General features: G+C 36.5%; 1 protein-coding gene across 3 annotated transcripts in view; it reads left to right on the top strand.

Annotated features, from left to right (window-relative positions):
- The window catches only part of LOC126255276 (4-trimethylaminobutyraldehyde dehydrogenase A-like), a 197,622-nt gene that overhangs the window by 87,261 nt on the left and 90,597 nt on the right, over window positions 1–19,764 (top strand). For 2 of the 3 annotated variants that reach the window (XM_049955382.1, XM_049955380.1), the window contains exon 4: window positions 2,810–2,941. The exons of the other annotated variant lie outside the window; for it this stretch is intronic. In XM_049955382.1, coding sequence (XP_049811339.1) covers window positions 2,810–2,941 — 132 coding nt within the window. The remainder of the gene's footprint in view (window positions 1–2,809; window positions 2,942–19,764) is intronic. 3 annotated transcript variants of the gene reach the window in all.

Below are 19,764 nucleotides of genomic sequence, written 5' to 3'. Positions count from 1 at the left end.
AATTCTGGCAAATGACTTGCTATTGATGGTGCCAAAGCATGTAATTATGAAATAAGTCATTTTGTCGAAATTGGATTTGATGACACTGCTGCTAGCAAGAGCTACTTGGAAAAGTTGATCCTTATTTTCAGAAATAAGTGCACAGGTATTTTGTAAAGTTTGTATCTAAAAATTGCTGAGAAGAATCCTTTGAAATTAAAGATAGTCACAGGTGGCTCATGTTTATCATCTGAAATTATAGAGCTCCATTTTGAGAAATTCTCTAGTGAGAACTGCATTGGAAGAATTTGTGTCAAAAAACAAATCACACAGCTGAACAGCTGACATAGTGAAGAGAGAATACTTTAAATTTTGTGAATATTCTGAAAAACAAGTGAACATTGCAATCCTAAGGGGGACAAACTTGATCACTTTCTCATGAATTTACTGCAAAATGCGAACCATCACTTCATGAAGTTCATGCAGAAGCTGTTATGCAAGTTTCAAAGAAACATGTAGTTGAAAGAACTTTCCTTGTTAACCAAGTTTTTGTTGAAAAATTATAAAAAGATACAGTTTTTGCAGAAACAAGTGTTTACAGTGCAATATAATCATTAGGTGGCTTACTTAATAGTGAGAAACAACTGAATGTGGACATTACAAATGAAAAATACTAGCTGTGAAGAAGGCTTCATCAAAAAGAACAGAAGCCTTTAAAAAAGAAGAAATCTGACGAAAATGAAGTGGCCAGTCTTAAAAGAAAAACAATTCAAGAAACCAAAATGCACTCAAAAATTTAAAAAAAAAAAAAAAAAAAAAAAAAAAGGTTACTGAAAAGGCAAAAGAAAAAGCTGAAGTTTTAGTTGTTGAAATTTCAAGTTTTGCCTAAGAAACTTAAACACTGGATCTTTTACTGTGAAGTTTGACATTTGACACAGGTATGATTGTGTCGGATATCAAGCAAACTTTATGACTAAGTTGAGGATTTCTTGGTCGGCAAGACACAGTGTGTTGTCTTGGATGGAGAATTGATAGAAGTAGAAGTAATTTCAGACATCCACAGGGAAGTGTGTTGGAACACTTACTGTTCACATTGTACATTAGTGACATGGGAGACAGCATTAATAGCAAGGTCACACTTTTCACATGTGATGCAGTGATCTGTAATGAAGTACTGTTTGAAAAAGAAGTGCAGAAATATTCACGCAAATCTTAATAAGATTTCAAATGGTGCAAAAATCAGCAACTTGCTTTAAATGCACAGGATTGTAAAATTATACATTCCTCAGAATGAAAAAATGTGGTATCCAATGGTTACAGTATCAGTGATGCACTTTTAAAATTGGTCAACTGACTTGGTGATAACAATTTGTAGGGATATGAAATGCAGTGATCATACAAGCTGTGTCATAGATAAGACAGGTTTATTGATACAATACTGGGAAAATGCAGTCAGTCTACAAAGGAGACTGCCTACAAATCACTCTTGTTCCACACCTTAGAAAAATATAATGCATGGGACGCATACTAAATAGGATTAGCAGGGGATATTGAACATGTACAAAGGAGAGCATCACAAATGGACACTACTTTGTATGACTTATGGGAAAGTGTAATGGAAACGTTGAAAAACCTGAATTGACAGGTTCAGTAAAGTCAAAGTTACTCTATTTACAGCATGTACAGAGGCATTTAAGCAGTCATTCTTCCCGCATGCCTATGTGGTTGGAACGGGAAGACGCCCTAATATGTGGTACTGTGATGAGTACTCCATGACACACACTTAATAGTGGTTTTTAGCAATATTAATAGTAACCTGAGGCTTTTTGCAAATGATGTAGTAATATACGATGAAGTGCTGTCTGAAAGAAGCTGCATAAATATTCAGTCAGATCTTGGCAACTTGCTTTAAATGTTCAAAAAGTAAAATTGTGCAATTCACAAAATGAAGAAACATGCTATCCTATGAAGATTGTATCAATAAGTCACTGTTGAAATTGGCCAACTCATATGAATACCTGGGTGTAATACTTTGTAGGGATATAAAATGGAATAATCACATAGGCTCAGTTGTGGGTAAACCACATGGCAGACTTCAGTTTAGTAGTAGAATACTGAGGAAGTGCAATCAGTCTACAAAAGAGATTGTTTATAAATCACTTTTGTGACCCATTCTAGAATATTGCTCAAGCATGTGGGACCTGTAAACCAATAGATCTCTCATGGTTATTGAACATATACAGGGAAGGGCAGAATGAATGGTCAGAGGTTTGTTTGATTCATGGGAAAGTGTCTCAGAAGTACTGAAGAAACTAAACTGCCACACTCTTGAAGATAGATGTAAATTATCCCAAGCAGGTCCACTAACAAAGTTTCAAGAACTAGCTTTAAATGTTGACTTCAGGAATATACTACATCCAGCTACATATCACTCACATAGGGATAATGAGGATAAGATTAGGACAATTACAGCATGCACAGAGACATTCAAACAATAATTCTTCCCATGCTCTATACATTGAATGCAATGGGAAGAAACCCTAATAACTGGTACAGTGGTACTTACATAAAAATGCCAATGATTTAATTCTGTATTCACATTAGCATAGTTTTTTGGATAACTGTTCACATAAATTTGTTCAGTATGCTCATGCTGTTAACATATTGCTGAGTCCAAACCCATGTAATGTTTGTTTTGTGGACTTCTTCATAAAAAATGTGTTGTTATGATATCCAGAAATACATTCTGATATAACCTAGGGAACATAATTTCTCCATATAAGCTCACAGATATGTGCATATTATTTTTCTATGTTTCAATATCTTATAGGTAGCCCCAGCTTTGGCTTCTGGAAATACAATGGTATACAAACCTTCACAGCTAACACCTCTGACTGCTATTCTGTTAGCAGAAATTTTAAATGAAGTTGGAGTCCCCAAAGGTGTTCTGAATATTGTACAGGTAGATATGGACTTCATTATAACAATATGTTAAGCAAAAAACTGCATTCTTTGGCTAAGTTTCATATTGATTGTATTTTTATTATTGATACACTCCTGGAAATTGAAATAAGAACACCGTGAATTCATTGTCCCAGGAAGGGGAAACTTTATTGACACATTCCTGGGGTCAGATACATCACATGATCACACTGACAGAACCACAGGCACATAGACACAGGCAACAGAGCATGCACAATGTCGGCACTAGTACAGTGTATATCCACCTTTCGCAGCAATGCAGGCTGCTATTCTCCCATGGAGACGATCGTAGAGATGCTGGATGTAGTCCTGTGGAACGGCTTGCCATGCCATTTCCACCTGGCGCCTCGGTTGGACCAGCGTTCGTGCTGGACGTGCAGACCGCGTGAGACGACGCTTCATCCAGTCCCAAACATGCTCAATGGGGGACAGATCCGGAGATCTTGCTGGCCAGGGTAGTTGACTTACACCTTCTAGAGCACGTTGGGTGGCACGGGATACATGCGGACGTGCATTGTCCTGTTGGAGCAGCAAGTTCCCTTGCCGGTCTAGGAATGGTAGAACGATGGGTTCGATGACGGTTTGGATGTACCGTGCACTATTCAGTGTCCCCTCGACGATCACCAGTGGTGTACGGCCAGTGTAGGAGATCGCTCCCCACACCATGATGCCGGGTGTTGGCCCTGTGTGCCTTGGTCGTATGCAGTCCTGATTGTGGCGCTCACCTGCACGGCGCCAAACACGCATACGACCATCATTGGCACCAAGGCAGAAGCGACTCTCATCGCTGAAGACGACACGTCTCCATTCGTCCCTCCATTCACGCCTGTCGCGACACCACTGGAGGCGGGCTGCACGATGTTGGGGCGTGAGCGGAAGACGGCCTAACGGTGTGCGGGACCATAGCCCAGCTTCATGGAGACGGTTGCGAATGGTCCTCGCCGATACCCCAGGAGCAACAGTGTCCCTAATTTGCTGGGAAGTGGCGGTGCGGTCCCCTACGGCACTGCGTAGGATCCTACGGTCTTGGCGTGCATCCGTGCGTCGCTGCGGTCCGGTCCCAGGTCGACGGGCACGTGCACCTTCCGCTGACCACTGGCGACAACATCGATGTACTGTGGAGACCTCACGCCCCACGTGTTGAGCAATTCGGCGGTACGTCCACCCGGCCTCCCGCATGCCCACTATATGCCCTCGCTCAAAGTCCGTCAACTGCACATACGGTTCACGTCCACGCTGTCGCGGCATGCTACCAGTGTTAAAGACCGCGATGGAGCTCCGTATGCCACGGCAAACTGGCTGACACTGACGGCGGCGGTGCACAAATGCTGCGCAGCTAGCGCCATTCGACAGCCAACACCGCGGTTCCTGGTGTGTCCGCTGTGCCATGCGTGTGATCATTGCTTGTACAGCCCTCTCGCAGTGTCCGGAGCAAGTATGGTGGGTCTGACACACCGGTATCAATGTGTTCTTTTTTCCATTTCCAGGAGTGTAGTTTATTTATTTCACCACAGATCCTATAGCGGGTTATTCTATCAGTGGTTGCCATTCAGCCACCTCCAATGTTGTTCTAAGTGGAACATTATGATGTCAGAAATATAAAAAATGTTACGCAAATTTTAAAATTCATCACTGGGGAATAAGTTTGCTATATCTCTGAAGATTGCATTGAAAGTTGCTCGTGTCTTGTAAAACTCAGACAGTGAATTCAGTGTGTCATCATTTCTGCCAGAGTTATTTTCTGGGAACTTCATATCATTCACATCAATATTTTTGGTGCCTTCATGTTTAATAATGTTCCAAATTGTTGTAGCTTTATTCTACGAGTATTTTATTTTGTGTTCATAGTTACACAATGCAGAAAATAAGAGAATGGTTGAAGTTATGATGACTCATATTATTATTGTTTCTTTCTTCATTCTTTTATTTTTATACATATAAGCCAATGGTAAAGTAACAAGTTGTTTTGTGGCAAAGACAATGTTTTGATACAAAAAAGAGAAGAGATACACTCTTCAATTGATTAATTCCAGTATCAGCCACCTCCAATGTTGTTCTAAGTGGAACATTATGATGTCAGAAATATAAAAAAATTTTATGCAAATTTTAAAAATCATCACTGGGGAATAAGTTTGCTATATCTCTGAAGATATAAGTGGCAGTGGACGGATGTATGACTAGCTCCGTTGTACCAGTATCGTTTAAAAATGTGAATTCCAACTGTATATTAAAAAGTGTTATAAAAACTATTGGGAAGGCCAAGTTTATTCATATATTTACATCAGTCACACCCATCTGTTCATCATTTCTCCTGCGCCGAGAATCCTGCATCAGGAGGTTCGAGGCAGACAAAAGGAATTTATGCGAGCAGCATAGGGGCGATCCTGTATTGGCATTGTCATAGCCTGCACTACACCCAATGGAACTAATGTGAAGCAGTATGTAACTCAAAATCTGAATATTGATTTTCAATGTATTGACATTGAAGGCCTGTTGATATTAGTACCAGTTAGAGTTCACCCAGGATATGTGTACAGATCTATAAATTAACTTCCAATTTCTTTCAATTGTTCTTTCCAATCACTGTTTTTATATTTATTCAAGCAGCAGTTATTAATCAGTTTCCATTGTTTGCCCACCCACCTATAAGCCAATGTTCAATGGTGATCATTTAATGGACGGCGCCGAGAGGAATATGAAAAGACCTTTCACATGTTGAGATAAAAAATTTTTTGAGATAAATGGTTCATGTTACTGTCACAAGAAACTAAGAAACTTTTGCTGTATTTGTTACATGTCCATGAGACTGAGAATAAGAAACACATTGAAGGAGCAAATTAAAATTAAATTCTGCCTTCAAATGAGACACACCGTGAATGCTGGTTTCAGCGGTAAAGGTAGGAAGCTGCTATGTTGTATGCTTATATGGCTGCACTTGGCACCATGTCTCTGGCAGTAGATAATCTCTTTTCCTTCCAATTAACACTTAACCAGATTTGTGGGTCATTTTGGACCTGCCAGCACAAATAAAACCGTCTAACAATGGAAACGCGTGGAGTTTCAGTTTCGCATGAGGTGCAGCAGAGACCGGTAGCTTGCTACTTGAAATTTACTGGAAGTGGAGGTAAGTGCCATCCCTGGGTCCAATTTGACCCGCGATTCCAGATACGGATTTTTTTAGTCAATGTATACTGACTTATTTTGTGGTGTTTCATGCACTTCATTGCCACAATGCAGTGGGGTCTCACTTAAAAAGAAGTCTGTGAACTATTATTAGATGAAAACTATTCAGACACAGAATCTTTTAGTGATTTTCAACCTTATGTTGAAGAGAACATAAGTGACGATGAAAATACGCAACAAGCAATATCTTCTGATTCCAGTAATTCATCATCTGATGATTCAGCAGAGAGAGATAGCCAGCTGCCACATAGTGCATATTTTTGAGGTAAAAACCTATTCAAGTGGTCTATTCATCCACCAACTAGGTCCAGAGTCAGAAGCCGCAACATCACCACTCACCTGCCTGGTCTCATTGGTACAGCTCATGAAAAACGGAACAGATCACCAATTGAATCATAGCAGTTGCTGAGATCAGAAAAAATGACTGCACGTATTGCACTCACACTAATCATAAAATAATAGAATATTCAGGAAAGTATAAAACTAACACTACTTACACTAATCATGTGAGTATTATGGAATGAAAACATTCTTTGAGTAGTTGCTATTATCATGTGTATTTAAATCTGGCCATGATGATATAGAAAATTTATGGGCAACTGATGGAACAGGCTGAGATGTATTCAGAATAACAATGTCAGTAAAGCAATTTACGTTCCTTTTATCTGCTTTGAGATTTGAAGATGTGAATTCTATGGAAGAAAGAAGAACTAATGATCGTGCTGCTCTCATCTCAGAAATATTTAGAAATTTCAATCAGAACTGTCAAAAAAACTATAGCTGCTCAGAATATTTGACAGTTGATGAAATACTTTGTCCTTTTAGAGGGAAATGTTCTTTCAGGGATTATATGAAATCAAAGCCTGCTAAATATGGCATCAAGATTATGTACCTTTGCGATGCTAAAGCACATTATTTATATAATGCTTTTATTTACACGGGCAAAGCAGTTACTAATAAAACAAGCCAACTTTCAGTTCCAACACAGAATGTACTGCAGGTTGCAGAACCTTTAATTGAAACAAACAGAACTATAACGGCCGATAACTGGTTCTTTTCTGTGAGCTGGTTGACAAACTGATTGAAAATAGTTTCACTTGCATTGGAACGATGCCCAAAAATAAAAGGGAAATACCACCAGAATTTTTAGCCAATAAACAATGGGTAGTAGGATCTACATTATTTGCTTTCATGGAAGATAAAACATTGGCATCCTATGTCCCAAAAAAGAATCGAACCGTAGTGGTGATCTCATCAATGTACATTGTCAATTCAGTCAATGATAACAGTGGAAAACCTGAGATAATTGAATTTTGCAACAGAACAAAAGGTTGTGTTGATACATTAGATCATAAATGAGCCAATTATTCAGTCTCTAGAAGAACTCAACGATGGCCATGTATAATTTTTTCAGCAATATTGAATGTTGCTGTGCAAATGGATTTGTATAAGAAATTGGACTAAATTTGATAAGGCCATTTATAACAGAAAGAAAGATGGAGTATTCTTCATTTTCAGTAGATTTGAAGAGTAGGATAGATAATTTTCTAGGGGCAGCTGATGAACCACAAAATGACCTATGACTAGAAAATTCACCTTGTAATCAAAGTGGCTGATGAAAAAGAGGAAGATGTCATTTATGTGGTCCTAAAACTGACAGCAAACAATCACAAAAATGCAACAGATGTTTTAAATTCATCTGTAAACAACATGCAGAAAAAGTGTTGTGTACCAAATGCTATTCTTAGTTCAGGTACTGATATAGATAACATTTGGACACTTCCGTGTTTCGTTTTCATTATTTTTGTTTCTGCTTGATGGCATAAATAGTCCCTATTTATGTTAAGGGGAAGTTGTGAGAAACTCCACAGTATATCTAGGTTTTTAATCTAAGCCTTTTTTGTAATCATGTAGCATTCCAAAGTAAGGTACTAAAAGTTCTTGCAAAATATGATACATAGGACTTAAAGTTAAAAAAATAACAGAATGTAAAATTTTTGCTCAATAAAATTTGATTTATATGTGAAATAAAACTTATTTTAATACAATCATTATGCATTTACATATGAATTATATCTTTTCTGGGGATTATGTTGAATTTTTGTTCAAGGGTCCATTTGGACCCGCGATTCCAGTTACGTTTGTCAAAATATCAATTCTGATTAAGTGTTAATATCCTTTACGAAAAGTATTTCTACAGCAAAGACAAAAGTTTGTACAAAGTCAACATTAAAGTGAAAGATAAGTCATTTAAATTCTATAAGACTGTCAGATAATAATCAGGTTCATTAGTGAATACACAGATAAATCTACTATAGTTGAAAAGTACCAGTACAGGCAAAATTTCATTTTTGAAATTTTTTTTTCATAATTTTGTTAAATACTATTCACTATGGAGTCAAAGGGAATGGCCATTGTTGAAAATCCATTACAAAATGCAGTATCCCAAGATGTTGGAAATCTGACCTTGGCAACAGTTGAAGGTAATACGCCAACTCATGAAGTGGCCAATTGCTAGCAAAACAACAAGATTGGCATCTCACTACCAAAAACTGATGACACTGGTAATATAACTAATCATGATGTCACATTTATGTGCTCGATGCGATAATTTTGTAGTTCTCACCGGGAAACACTTTTTCAAATAGTGAAACTGAAGCGCATGACAGCAAAACTTCCTTTGATTATTTGCACCTGACATCGTGAACGCAAGAACAAGAAACAGTTTGTAAAAGCAATGTAAATACTAGTGAGACACAGAATTTGACACAACTCATGCAGCTAATAACACAACAGTTTACACAACAGATCGCAAAACATCAGGAAAATATAGGACAACAGCCTACAGAGCAAAATCAGGCATTTAACAATTTTCCCCTTATTGTAGTCCTACTTTTGGCTGTGAGTAAGCCAGATGGCAAGGTGCGCTTGGTCCTTGACACACATAACATTAATAAGATTATTGTACCAGACTGAACAAGTCCCGACAATTTAGAGGAACAGCTTATAAAATTCTATGATTCTAAATTTCTTACTATAATCGACCTCCGGTCTTTGTATTGGCAAATAAAACTACACAAAGAAAGTCGGAAGTATACTGCCTTTGTATGTGGGGGCAGGAGCTTCGAATTTCGAGTATTATCCTTTGGGATGGAATGTAAGTGCAGGTGTATTTATCTCTGCACCTCTGCACTGGAGAGAGTGCTAGGGCCCAAACTTCTGAGCAAGGTAACAGTATACGTGGATGACCTTTTAGTCACTACACCCACTTGGCTAGAATACATGAGATTAATTGAACAAGTATTGAAATGCTTTTCTGAATAGGGAGTAACAGCAAATCTCAAGAAATCTAATTTCGAACAAGGAAAGGTAAAATTTTTAGGACACACAATCTCTTCAGAAGGCATACTGCCAGATCCTAAAAAACTTGATGCCATTATGGACTGCCCTGTTCCTCAAAACAAGAGATAATTAAAGGCATACTTAGGCCCAGTGTCATCTTTCAGGAAATTCATCCCTAACCAACTTATGAATAGTGATGCTTTACTCAATCTTCTCTGGAAAAACAGACCTTGGCTATGGGACAAGCAATGTCAGACTGATTTTGAGAACATCAAGCAAGCCTTATTAAATGCTAATATTTTATCTCAGCCAGACATGAAGAAGGATTTTTGTTTATGCACTGGTGTGTCTTCTCAAGGTCTGGGTGCATGCTTTTTTGAAATGATAGAAGAAGAGGGAAATCTCATCTCTAAAATAATTAGCTTCACTAGCCGCACCTTATCCAAAGCTGAACATTCGTGGAGTTGGAGTGTTTGGCTATAATGTGGTCCTTTAAAAAGTTTGAATATTTTCTTTGAGGTAAACACATGAAAGTATACTGTGACCACCAGTCCCTATCACTTTTGTTAACTTGTAAATTACTACATCGATGGATAGCTATGTATGTATCGTCAAGAATTTGATTTTGAAATAGTGTACATAAAAGGAAACCAAAACATAATAGCCAATGCTCTTTCTCGATTACCCCAAGGCTTAGAGGAATTCAATGAACCTTTAGAGCAGCAAAGTGAAATAAGAGCTATTTTGATGGAGGACAAAACACTCCAACCATACTATGTCCACATCTGTAAACAAATGGAGCAATTACAGGAGGAAGACAAACGCTGGAGCAAGGTAAGAGCGAAACTTATTCAAAATGGTGATGAAAAGTTGAAAAGGTTTTTCACTATTCACAAAGGTGTTCTGTTCCATTGTAAATATCCCGAACAAGAACAATGGCATGTGTTTGCCAGAGGAATATGTGGCTGATTTTATCTTATACACACAATACTTGAGGCCATTATGGCACTGCAAAATGCACTGAGAAAATAGATTAGTATTGTTATTTTCCCAACCTTAGATGAAGTGTACTGCAGGTGGTAAGAAAGTGTACTGTTTGCCAGAAAGCAAAACAGTCCAACATCTGCAGAGAGATAGGACTACATTCCATTGTGGCTAAAAAACCTCTAGAAAAGGTAGCGTTAGATGTGGCTGTACACTATCCCAGAGGTAAGGGGGGAGTAAAATATATAGTAGGTCTGTATGATATTTTCACCACGTACATAAAATTGTATGCTGTACAGAACATTACAGCTAGTTTAATTATAAGACAAATCAAAGAGGATTATTTTGCTTGGGTAGGGAAACCAGAAGTCATGTTAACAGATAATGCCTCCTATTTTGTTGGATGTAAATGGAAAGAGCTTTTGGATTCCAACCAAATCAAATACATTTTAGTATCTAAATTTCATCCCAAAGCATCCCCCATAGAAAGGGTGTGTAAGGAATTCAACAGATTTGTGAGGATCTATATACCTCGTAAACATACCAAGTAGATTAAATATGTCACTCCCTTTGTACAAGTTGTTTACAACGTTCCCCATACATCAACTGGATTTACACCAAATGAGCTAATGTTCAATTGCAAATAAGTAGACAAGTGGAAAAGACCTTTGCCCAAGACACTCATACCGGAATTATCACTGGATGATAAAATACGACAAGCAGTAATCAACCTTGAAACCTGGGCTAAATACAGGAAAGGGATTTATGACAGGAAGCTGAAATGTACAACACAGTTTCATATAAGACAAAAGGTGCTACTTAGAATACATCCCACAACCACAAAAATTGAAAAATTGTTCCATAAGTGGCAACTACTATACACCAGACCTTACATAATTATTAAAATCCCCTAGCCGGGGGCATACAGATTGGCACACATGAACGTTGGTAAAGACAAGGGCCTTTACCCACACAAAGACTTGAGAACGTTTATATACTGAAGAAGGGCTATATATCCTCTAAGTTGTATATATGTATAATAATATTAGATTTAGGATGCTGGAAAATCATACTCCAGAATTTATGTAACAACATTGTTAAATCCTGGAAGGGATGTAACAATATTAGAGAACGAAAGTTGCTACTCACCATATAGCGGAGATGCTGTGTTGCAGATAGGCATTGTGAGAATCTTTTTGTTGTGCCTATCTGCGACTCAGCATCTCCACTATAAAGAAAGAATTTTACTTTTATGTGTTTAGAGACGACAATACTCTAAATACAATGCTTCGCCTTGCACATGGCCCAGTCGTTAAGAAATAAACGAAGTTGGGAAATGCACGGTGGCATGCAATGCAATACACAACTCGCCACAATATAAGTGGTATCAGAGCAACACAACACATGTGCATTGGGGAGCAAGCTAGTCAACAAACTGCAAGTGCGTGCTTGCCAGACAGACATAGCTGGGCGTGTTGGAGCTCCCAAAACAAATAAATCCTAACAGCTACAGTCTGCACTAGTATTTGTGAAGCCTACTGCATAAACAGGAACCTAGAAAATTAAGGGAGAGTCTATACTACAACTACGACTACACAATACACACATACAAAGATAGGCTAAGGGGTTGTATACACGGAAAGGGGCCCTAAACTATGAGATATTTTCTTAAGTTATGCTACTATATACATTATGTCTATATGTCTACAATATTTACAAGTTTAAGTATTGAAAGTACACACACTGATTATATTTGATGGACGAGAAAGTCTTGCTGCAGGTAAACAAGTGAGTACAGTATAAATGGCAAAGTGAATAAGAGGTCACACCACGCCTACAATACAATTTATCTTTCAGATTTATAAGGTAAGCAGAGATTCACACATTACATTAAATAGTTTTGTGATAGCACGGCTGCACACTGAAGTGAATGAATACATGGTTGAATATATGAAAAAGGTATTAGTAGCCATTGAGCCACTATACACTTATTTATGAAGATTTAGTTTTAAGTTGTATTACGTTTTTCTTCCAGGGAATACGCATTGACACATCCTAAATTAAAGAAAGATAAATGCTTGTAGAGTGTTAGGTACCATATAAAAATAGGAAAGGACCAATCCGCAAGATAAATATAGTTATAAGTTTACGATATGTATGAATGTGATAGTGTGAAAGTACATGAAGAAGAAAACAGTTGCAATAGGTCACATATCATGATCCTGAACTAAGGTCGAACACTACCAAATAATCAAGGGGTCAAAACCTGATTACTGTGAGCATCGACTACCCATCAAAGCATCAAACACCTGATTTACACTGAAATTTTTATGCACATTTGTTACTTATGTAAATACTGTTTTATGCTCATTGTACGTAACATGTCGTATTAATAATACAGCTCTGTATACCTCAGCATATGAAATGGTGATCCTTTATACAATGGACATAACAAATAAATATTGAACTGCACTTTTAAACACTGAATAAGCATTTGATACAATTGGTATCATCATATTTGAGTTGTGTTTATAAACAACAAACTATTTTGTTCTTGGGATCACAGTTAAGTCTAGTGATGAGATGCAACTTAGCACATAAATGCCTTTCCATGGGATTTCCTCAACCCGGTAGTGTATAGATCCTTTCTGGAGAATGCTAGAGAGGCAAGGCCATGCATAGTTATCTGAACGGTGCGTAGTATCTATTGTAGCGACTATTGTTCAATTCTTTAATTCTTTGGAATCGATAAATACTCTCCGACAAGAAGTCACTGTAAATTGAAATGAAGTATGCCAGGAAAAAAGAATCTTTTACTCTATGAATGTTATATGAAGAATGTATAGCCAAATGAGAGTAGTATGTGCACTCATATAAATGGAATCGAACAATGTAATGAAATTGTAAATTAACAAAATGCACTAAAACAAAATGACAAGCAGACTATAATGTATATAAGCAGTGATAATGGCATGTCAGCAAATGAATAGGGTAAGTGTATTTTGTAATTGTATTTGTATTTTTTTATATCATGTGTATAGTATGTGGAAAGGACACTTCAGAAACTGTATGTAATGCAACTGTATGAAAGACGCTCAAAAACAAAGTGCAAAAACATACAAGACCTGGCTGTAAAATGTTAAGCATGCATGTGATGTATATGGGTGTCTGTGTGATAAACTAAAGATGGCAATACTTTGTGTAACATGAATTTTCTGTGCTCGACAATGTGGTAAAAGCGGCAAGGAACTTACCTTGTTGACAGATGTCAGATGTACGTCTGGTGTCCCTACTGAATAAGTGCGAGCAATGAAGTGAAATAAATTCCTCGGACTGCTGATATGGAAACCAGTTGTCACCGCATCTAAGATTTCACAAAGGATCATGCTGCTGAACACTAGCTTCAGGACTTTGTGCAGTGAAAGCTGGTATAAATGCATGACATGCACACTCTGGCCTCGTATTGAACATGTGAGCATGAACTGGGATGATGATGGATGTTGAGCTGCGCGTACATACTCCACAACTAAACACTGTGCAGGTGCTGACGACAACAATGGGACTACGCAGCTACAGCAAGCACTTTGTTAGGAGGGAAAACTTATGTGTGTATGTGTTCAAAGAAGCTGACATGTCCATATAAATGGATAACCATATGGAATAACTCCAATGGCTGAAAATAAAGGCTGTGCCTGTACCGGCCAGGGTTATAAACCCACAAAAAGAAAAACAAGCTCAGACACTGTGCACATCCGTATGATGTCGGTGCACATTGAGGGGCAGTTGTGATGAATTATTATTATTATTATTATTTCTTTGTTCTTTTCTTTTTATACATGTAAGTTGTATATATATAAGCCAATGGTAAAGTAACAAATTGTTTTGTGCCAAAGATAATGTTTTGATACAAAAAAGAGGAGAGATCTGCTCTTCAATTGATTAATTCCAGTATCTTCACCTGTTTGTAACTATCAGTGTTTAGCAGGTGGACTTATGACTAGCTCCATTGTATAATGGGCCACCCTCCTCTAACATTACAAAACCGGTACTCTCAAATATGGTATAGGTGAACATTCTCAGCTGTTTAACTAAATGAACTTCATGTGGTTTTGTATACGATGTTTTATGTTTTGGGCAAAAATGTGTGGAAAGAAATTAATTTGTTACAGTCAATATGTACTAATGGTTAAAATTACTCTTCTTTTAGAAATATTTGAAATTACAAAATTTGTGGCATACTTAAAATTCATATTATTAATTGCACAATCTAACACTAATTATTAAATATGTTTCTGGATTTATTTAAGAACTAATGAAATAATTTGCTAAAGATTCTTCTCCTATTGAAAAAGTTTGTAAACTCTTTTGCTTTGTAAATTCTTTGTAATGTAGTTAGTACTGCAGAAAGTTGTGAGTAGTGGGCATGCCTCTGATGGAAACGCATGTATTTTGTCAAACTTGTCAACAACAATGTAATTTTTTGTGTGATAGAAGTGAAAATTGTAAAGTTGGTGTGATTTAGAAGAATGGGATAAAACAAAAAGATATTCATAGCAACAGGCAAATCCAGGAACCCAGAACGTTAAATCAAAACTTCAGCTTCTAGAATGTACACCTAGACAAGACTTGGAGACAACAACAACAACGAGATAATGAAGATAAGTAAAAAACTTTTCTTTTGTATATCTTACGCCTATTGAAGCTTTCAAAATTTGTGCAAAGACAGAGAATTTTAGTAGTGATGTATGGGAGGTTAAGATTACAAGTGTGGACATCATCCATGATCTGTTGACTGATAATGAAGTGTTCTCTGTTGCAGAAGAAGAAAGAACAATAATTTATGTCAATAGCAGTTACAAAACTCCAGTCAGTCGAAGAAAGAAGACCCAAGAACTGCCCAACAAAGTTGTATCAGCAGTGATGAGATAACATCAACAATGACAGACTGGATCAATTGAAAGAGGTCATTACAACTACAACGAAAGACATCAAAAAAGATAAGTACAAACCATTTGTGAAATTAATTTTTCTTGGTGGACTCATATGATGGCTAGCAAAACGAATAGAGATGAGGGCAGTGGTGAAAGCTGTGGGATGTAGCCTAGACATGTTTGAACCAAGTGAAAGTGTAGTCAGCAAAGAAAAAGTGAAAACCAATATTTTGTAGTTGATTTTAGTAACATTAGAGGAAATGAAGATGGACAACAATAGCAAATTTAGCGCAGTTAATGATCAGTTAACCGAAAAATTTACTTCACTACAAGGACAATTAAATGAACTGAAAACAATGACAAAATGGACAGGATACAATACAAACTAGACCAACTTAGTAATCAGGTTTCGGAACTAAAAAATGGGTTGTCAGAGGTACTAAAAAGTGTGAATGAAAAAGTCGATGTATTAGAAAATTCATTGTTTCGGAAAATGAATTTGTGGCCCAACCTGCGCAACAAGTGAAGAATGTTGATGATGTCAGGGTTGAACAGAAAGCCATAGCAGAAAGAATGGCACATAACTTTAGTAGTTTGCATCAAAAAATTTCAGATGCAGAAAGCAGTATACTAACTAATGTAAATGTTTTAAATAAATTTCAGTAGTTCAGGAAAATTGTATTCACAAAAGTCTGTATACAAATAATGGTATTGCATGGTCAGACACTCCAATCAAAAGTTTTCCATCAGATAATTTACATCCAGTGGAGTTCCTACACCACTGTAGAGATACTTTTGTGTCACGCATGAGTGACAACAAAAATATTAAATTTATTAAAAGCTGCCTTGAAGATAAAGCAGTTGGTGGGAAACAGGCCAAAGTTTCGAAAAAAGTTATTTAAGTAAATTTTAGTCAGAAGCTGAACAAGGGAGAATTAAAAGTAAATTTCTGAATTGCCCAAATTATAGGAATATGGACGGTACGGTACACTGAAAGAATTTTGTAAGAATCAGCTTAAGAAATTAGGACACCTTGACAGGCCATTTGACAAAATAACATTAACCAATGCACTAAAAAGGAGATTACCAGGAAGTGTGCAGTGGGATTTAGTACATGGACCTGACAATTGTCTAGAACAATTTTTACGATATGTAGACAGGCTGGATAGGGCAGTAGAAAGAAACATGTACCATAATAACTGAAATGATAGAGATCACAATGGTAACAACTATGGAAATATAGATAATGGTAACTTCACTGGTGGTCAAAATGGTAAAGAGACAGAAATTTTGAACCTCAGCAGAACAGGAATAATGGGGATAACCACAGGCAATATAATAGGAGAATCAATCATAGAGGCAACTGTTCTGAAAACGGTGGTCCACAGTTTTGGGGGGAGGAAATACAACATATAAAGGACCTCCAATTTGCACTTACAATTAGACAATAATAACAGTATTAATAATGTGACACAGGTATTTGAAGTTGAACAGAAGGAACATCAGATTTCTCATTTATGTTTTGACCAAAAGTTTTGGAATACTACATTTAATTATAATGATGTAGGTACTAATCACAAACCAGAATGTGAGAGTAATGAGAATTTTTATGTAGTATGCACTAATGATTTCTCTTCTTGGTCAGAAAATAGGTAATAAATGTATTGGATCTGAATTATATGGTATTTTTTATGTAGATGTGAATGAGAGCTGTGAAATGAGTGATGTTGGTAAGTCTTATTGCAAATGAATGTAGGTGTGGAGTGTGACTGATGGTGATGAGACTTGTGTTGTTAATTATGTTATTGATAAAGTAATTTTGGAAGAAGATGATGATGATGATGATGATGATGATGATGATGATGATGAGTGTCAGGTTTTTGTGGAGTTTAATAAAATGAAGTTTCAGAATTATTTGAGAATATATGTAAGGTAAGGGATGTATGTGATGATGTAAGTGAGAGTCATGGAATACCACTCTAGTCAAAGCAGTTTTTCATTAATGTCACGCAGTATAATGATCCAAATGGTAATGATGAGATATCTGTAATCTTAGAGAATAAAGGTGAAAACTTTTTGAAATTTTCTTGGGATCAAATTGATGATAACATAGGTAAATGTGCATTTTGGAATAAGTTAGCTGTGGTTAGTCAAAGTTTACATCCATATTGGTGGAATGAAGTGAACGAAGATTTAAATAGGGAATGTAATTTTGACAGTAATAATATTTTGTGTTCCTTCTGTAATAAGTAATGTTGGTTGTGCTATGGAACGCAATCAGTGTGTTCAATCTTTGTCTACAACATGTGTAACCAAAGTAATGCTATAATACCAGTAAAGTTGATAAAACCCTACAGAAACAGTGTAGGTGTAGCATTTGAAGAAACTGAAAGTGATCTCGTGTATGAAGTGTCTAATAGCAGAGATGATGATTCAGATTTTGTATGTCCTTACATTAAGATTAAGATTGATTAGTGGGAAGGGAACTGTTTGATTGATACAGGTAGCCCAATTTGTGACATATCTGAACAATTTAGATATGAGATCCAGTACTGGTATAGTAAGAATTTTGTGTAAATGTTTATTGCACTTGTAAAGATAACAGGAGCTACTGGCAAGCAAAGCAAGTATTTAGAATGCCAAGTACTGTTAATGTTTAGTGTAGAGGACAATACATATGAACTTAGGATGCATAATGATCCCTAGTCTAGAAAACAATATTCACTATGTCTGCAGATTTTTAAGACAATGTAATTGTGTTTTGTTTGCCATGAATGTAGTATGTAAGATCATGTAGTTTCTAGAGTTCTATCTTATCTGCTGACTGTGTTTAAATCTATCCATATATGCATCTGCATAAGACTAGATAACTGTGTTTTGTTGGGTGGAAATTAGTATGTAAGGTGATGTGAACTTAGAAGTTCTGTCTTGTCTGTTGACTGAGTTAAAACCTATGGTACAATTCTGTATTAGGTTTGTGCTTTAGAATTTGATACACATACCATGAGACAAAATGAGTAGATTTTTTTGCAATTTTGAAATGGGACAATATTCATAACTTGTACCGTAAAGATTAGTAATAGTGTCTGAGTGTTACCTTATTAGTCCATTTTTTAATTTCATTTAACTCTGATTATTAATGTTTCATATGTGAACACTTTTTAATCTCAAGTAACATAAATCTCGTGTAACTGATTTTAGAATGACTAAGAAGAACATCTCTTGTGATGTGAAGGAGGTATTCATCAGCATATTTAGTACACAAAACAATGTTTCAGGATTTGATAAGAATGCTAGATAGGAAGTTACCTATCCATTGGAGCATGTGATGAGAGCTCTAAGGAAGAAGCTGAAAGATGTTGGCAGGTCCACTCCCCACACTACTGTATGGCTGTATCTTGGTGGACCAGGCAACTTGCAAGATATTGTGGGTGCCGGGTAATGTACTCGAGCATCTGTCAGCTGGATTTGTGACTAATTTTTGTGAGTTGTTAGCCAAACTCCTAAAGACAGTGTTATTCAGAGTAAATGCATTTCTTTTTTGAGGGGGAGGGTCGATCCCCACATCATCAACTTAGGCCCTAATATTTTTCAATTAGTTTGTTCTTTCATGAGTCAACATGTCTGTAAATACTATGGTTTATATGGCTGATTGATTCCTACTCATGATGGAGTATTCTTTTGCTGGTCTGTACCTGTCATGAGTTTTTAAAGTCGGCTCACTCACCGTACACTTAGGCTCTGATATTTTTTCTCTTCTCTTTTGAAGAGTTTGAAGGTTTGATTGTATAATTTATAATTCTAGTAATTTGCATTGTCTCTGTAATTATTTCTATATTTAGTGGTGTAATATTGTAGTTTTGACCTAGCATTATTTGTTTTGTGACAGTATTTCCACAGGTCTAAAAATCTGAATGCCATATCCTGATATATGGATAGATTATGATTTGTGTAGTACATATTTTTCTCATGTTCTCTGTAATATGTTATGCATCAGATACTTCTATACATCTATCTGCTATCCTGGGCATCATTTTGTAGACCGTTTGGCAAATCTTATAGTCTGCCACATAATATTGTAAACATTCTGTTTCCAAATTTTGTGAGGGGGATATTAGAATGAGTCACCTTCCTTTAACATCAACTTTTTTTTTTTTTGTGTATGGAAATAACAGATACCATGTATACTCTCGGATCTGGTATAGTTGAACATTCTCATTTGTTTAACTAAATGAACTTCATGTGATTTTGTATATGATGTGTTATTTATTGGTCTAAAATGTATAAAAAGATATCTACTAATGGTTAAAATTACTCTTCTTTTAGAAATATTTGAAATTATGAAATTCATGACATACTTAAA

This window comes from Schistocerca nitens, chromosome 1 (genome assembly GCF_023898315.1).
Source record: "Schistocerca nitens isolate TAMUIC-IGC-003100 chromosome 1, iqSchNite1.1, whole genome shotgun sequence".
NCBI classification, from domain to species: domain Eukaryota; kingdom Metazoa; phylum Arthropoda; class Insecta; order Orthoptera; family Acrididae; genus Schistocerca; species Schistocerca nitens.
Note: the sequence above shows the minus strand (reverse complement) of the source record. Positions and strands in the feature narration are given on the sequence as shown.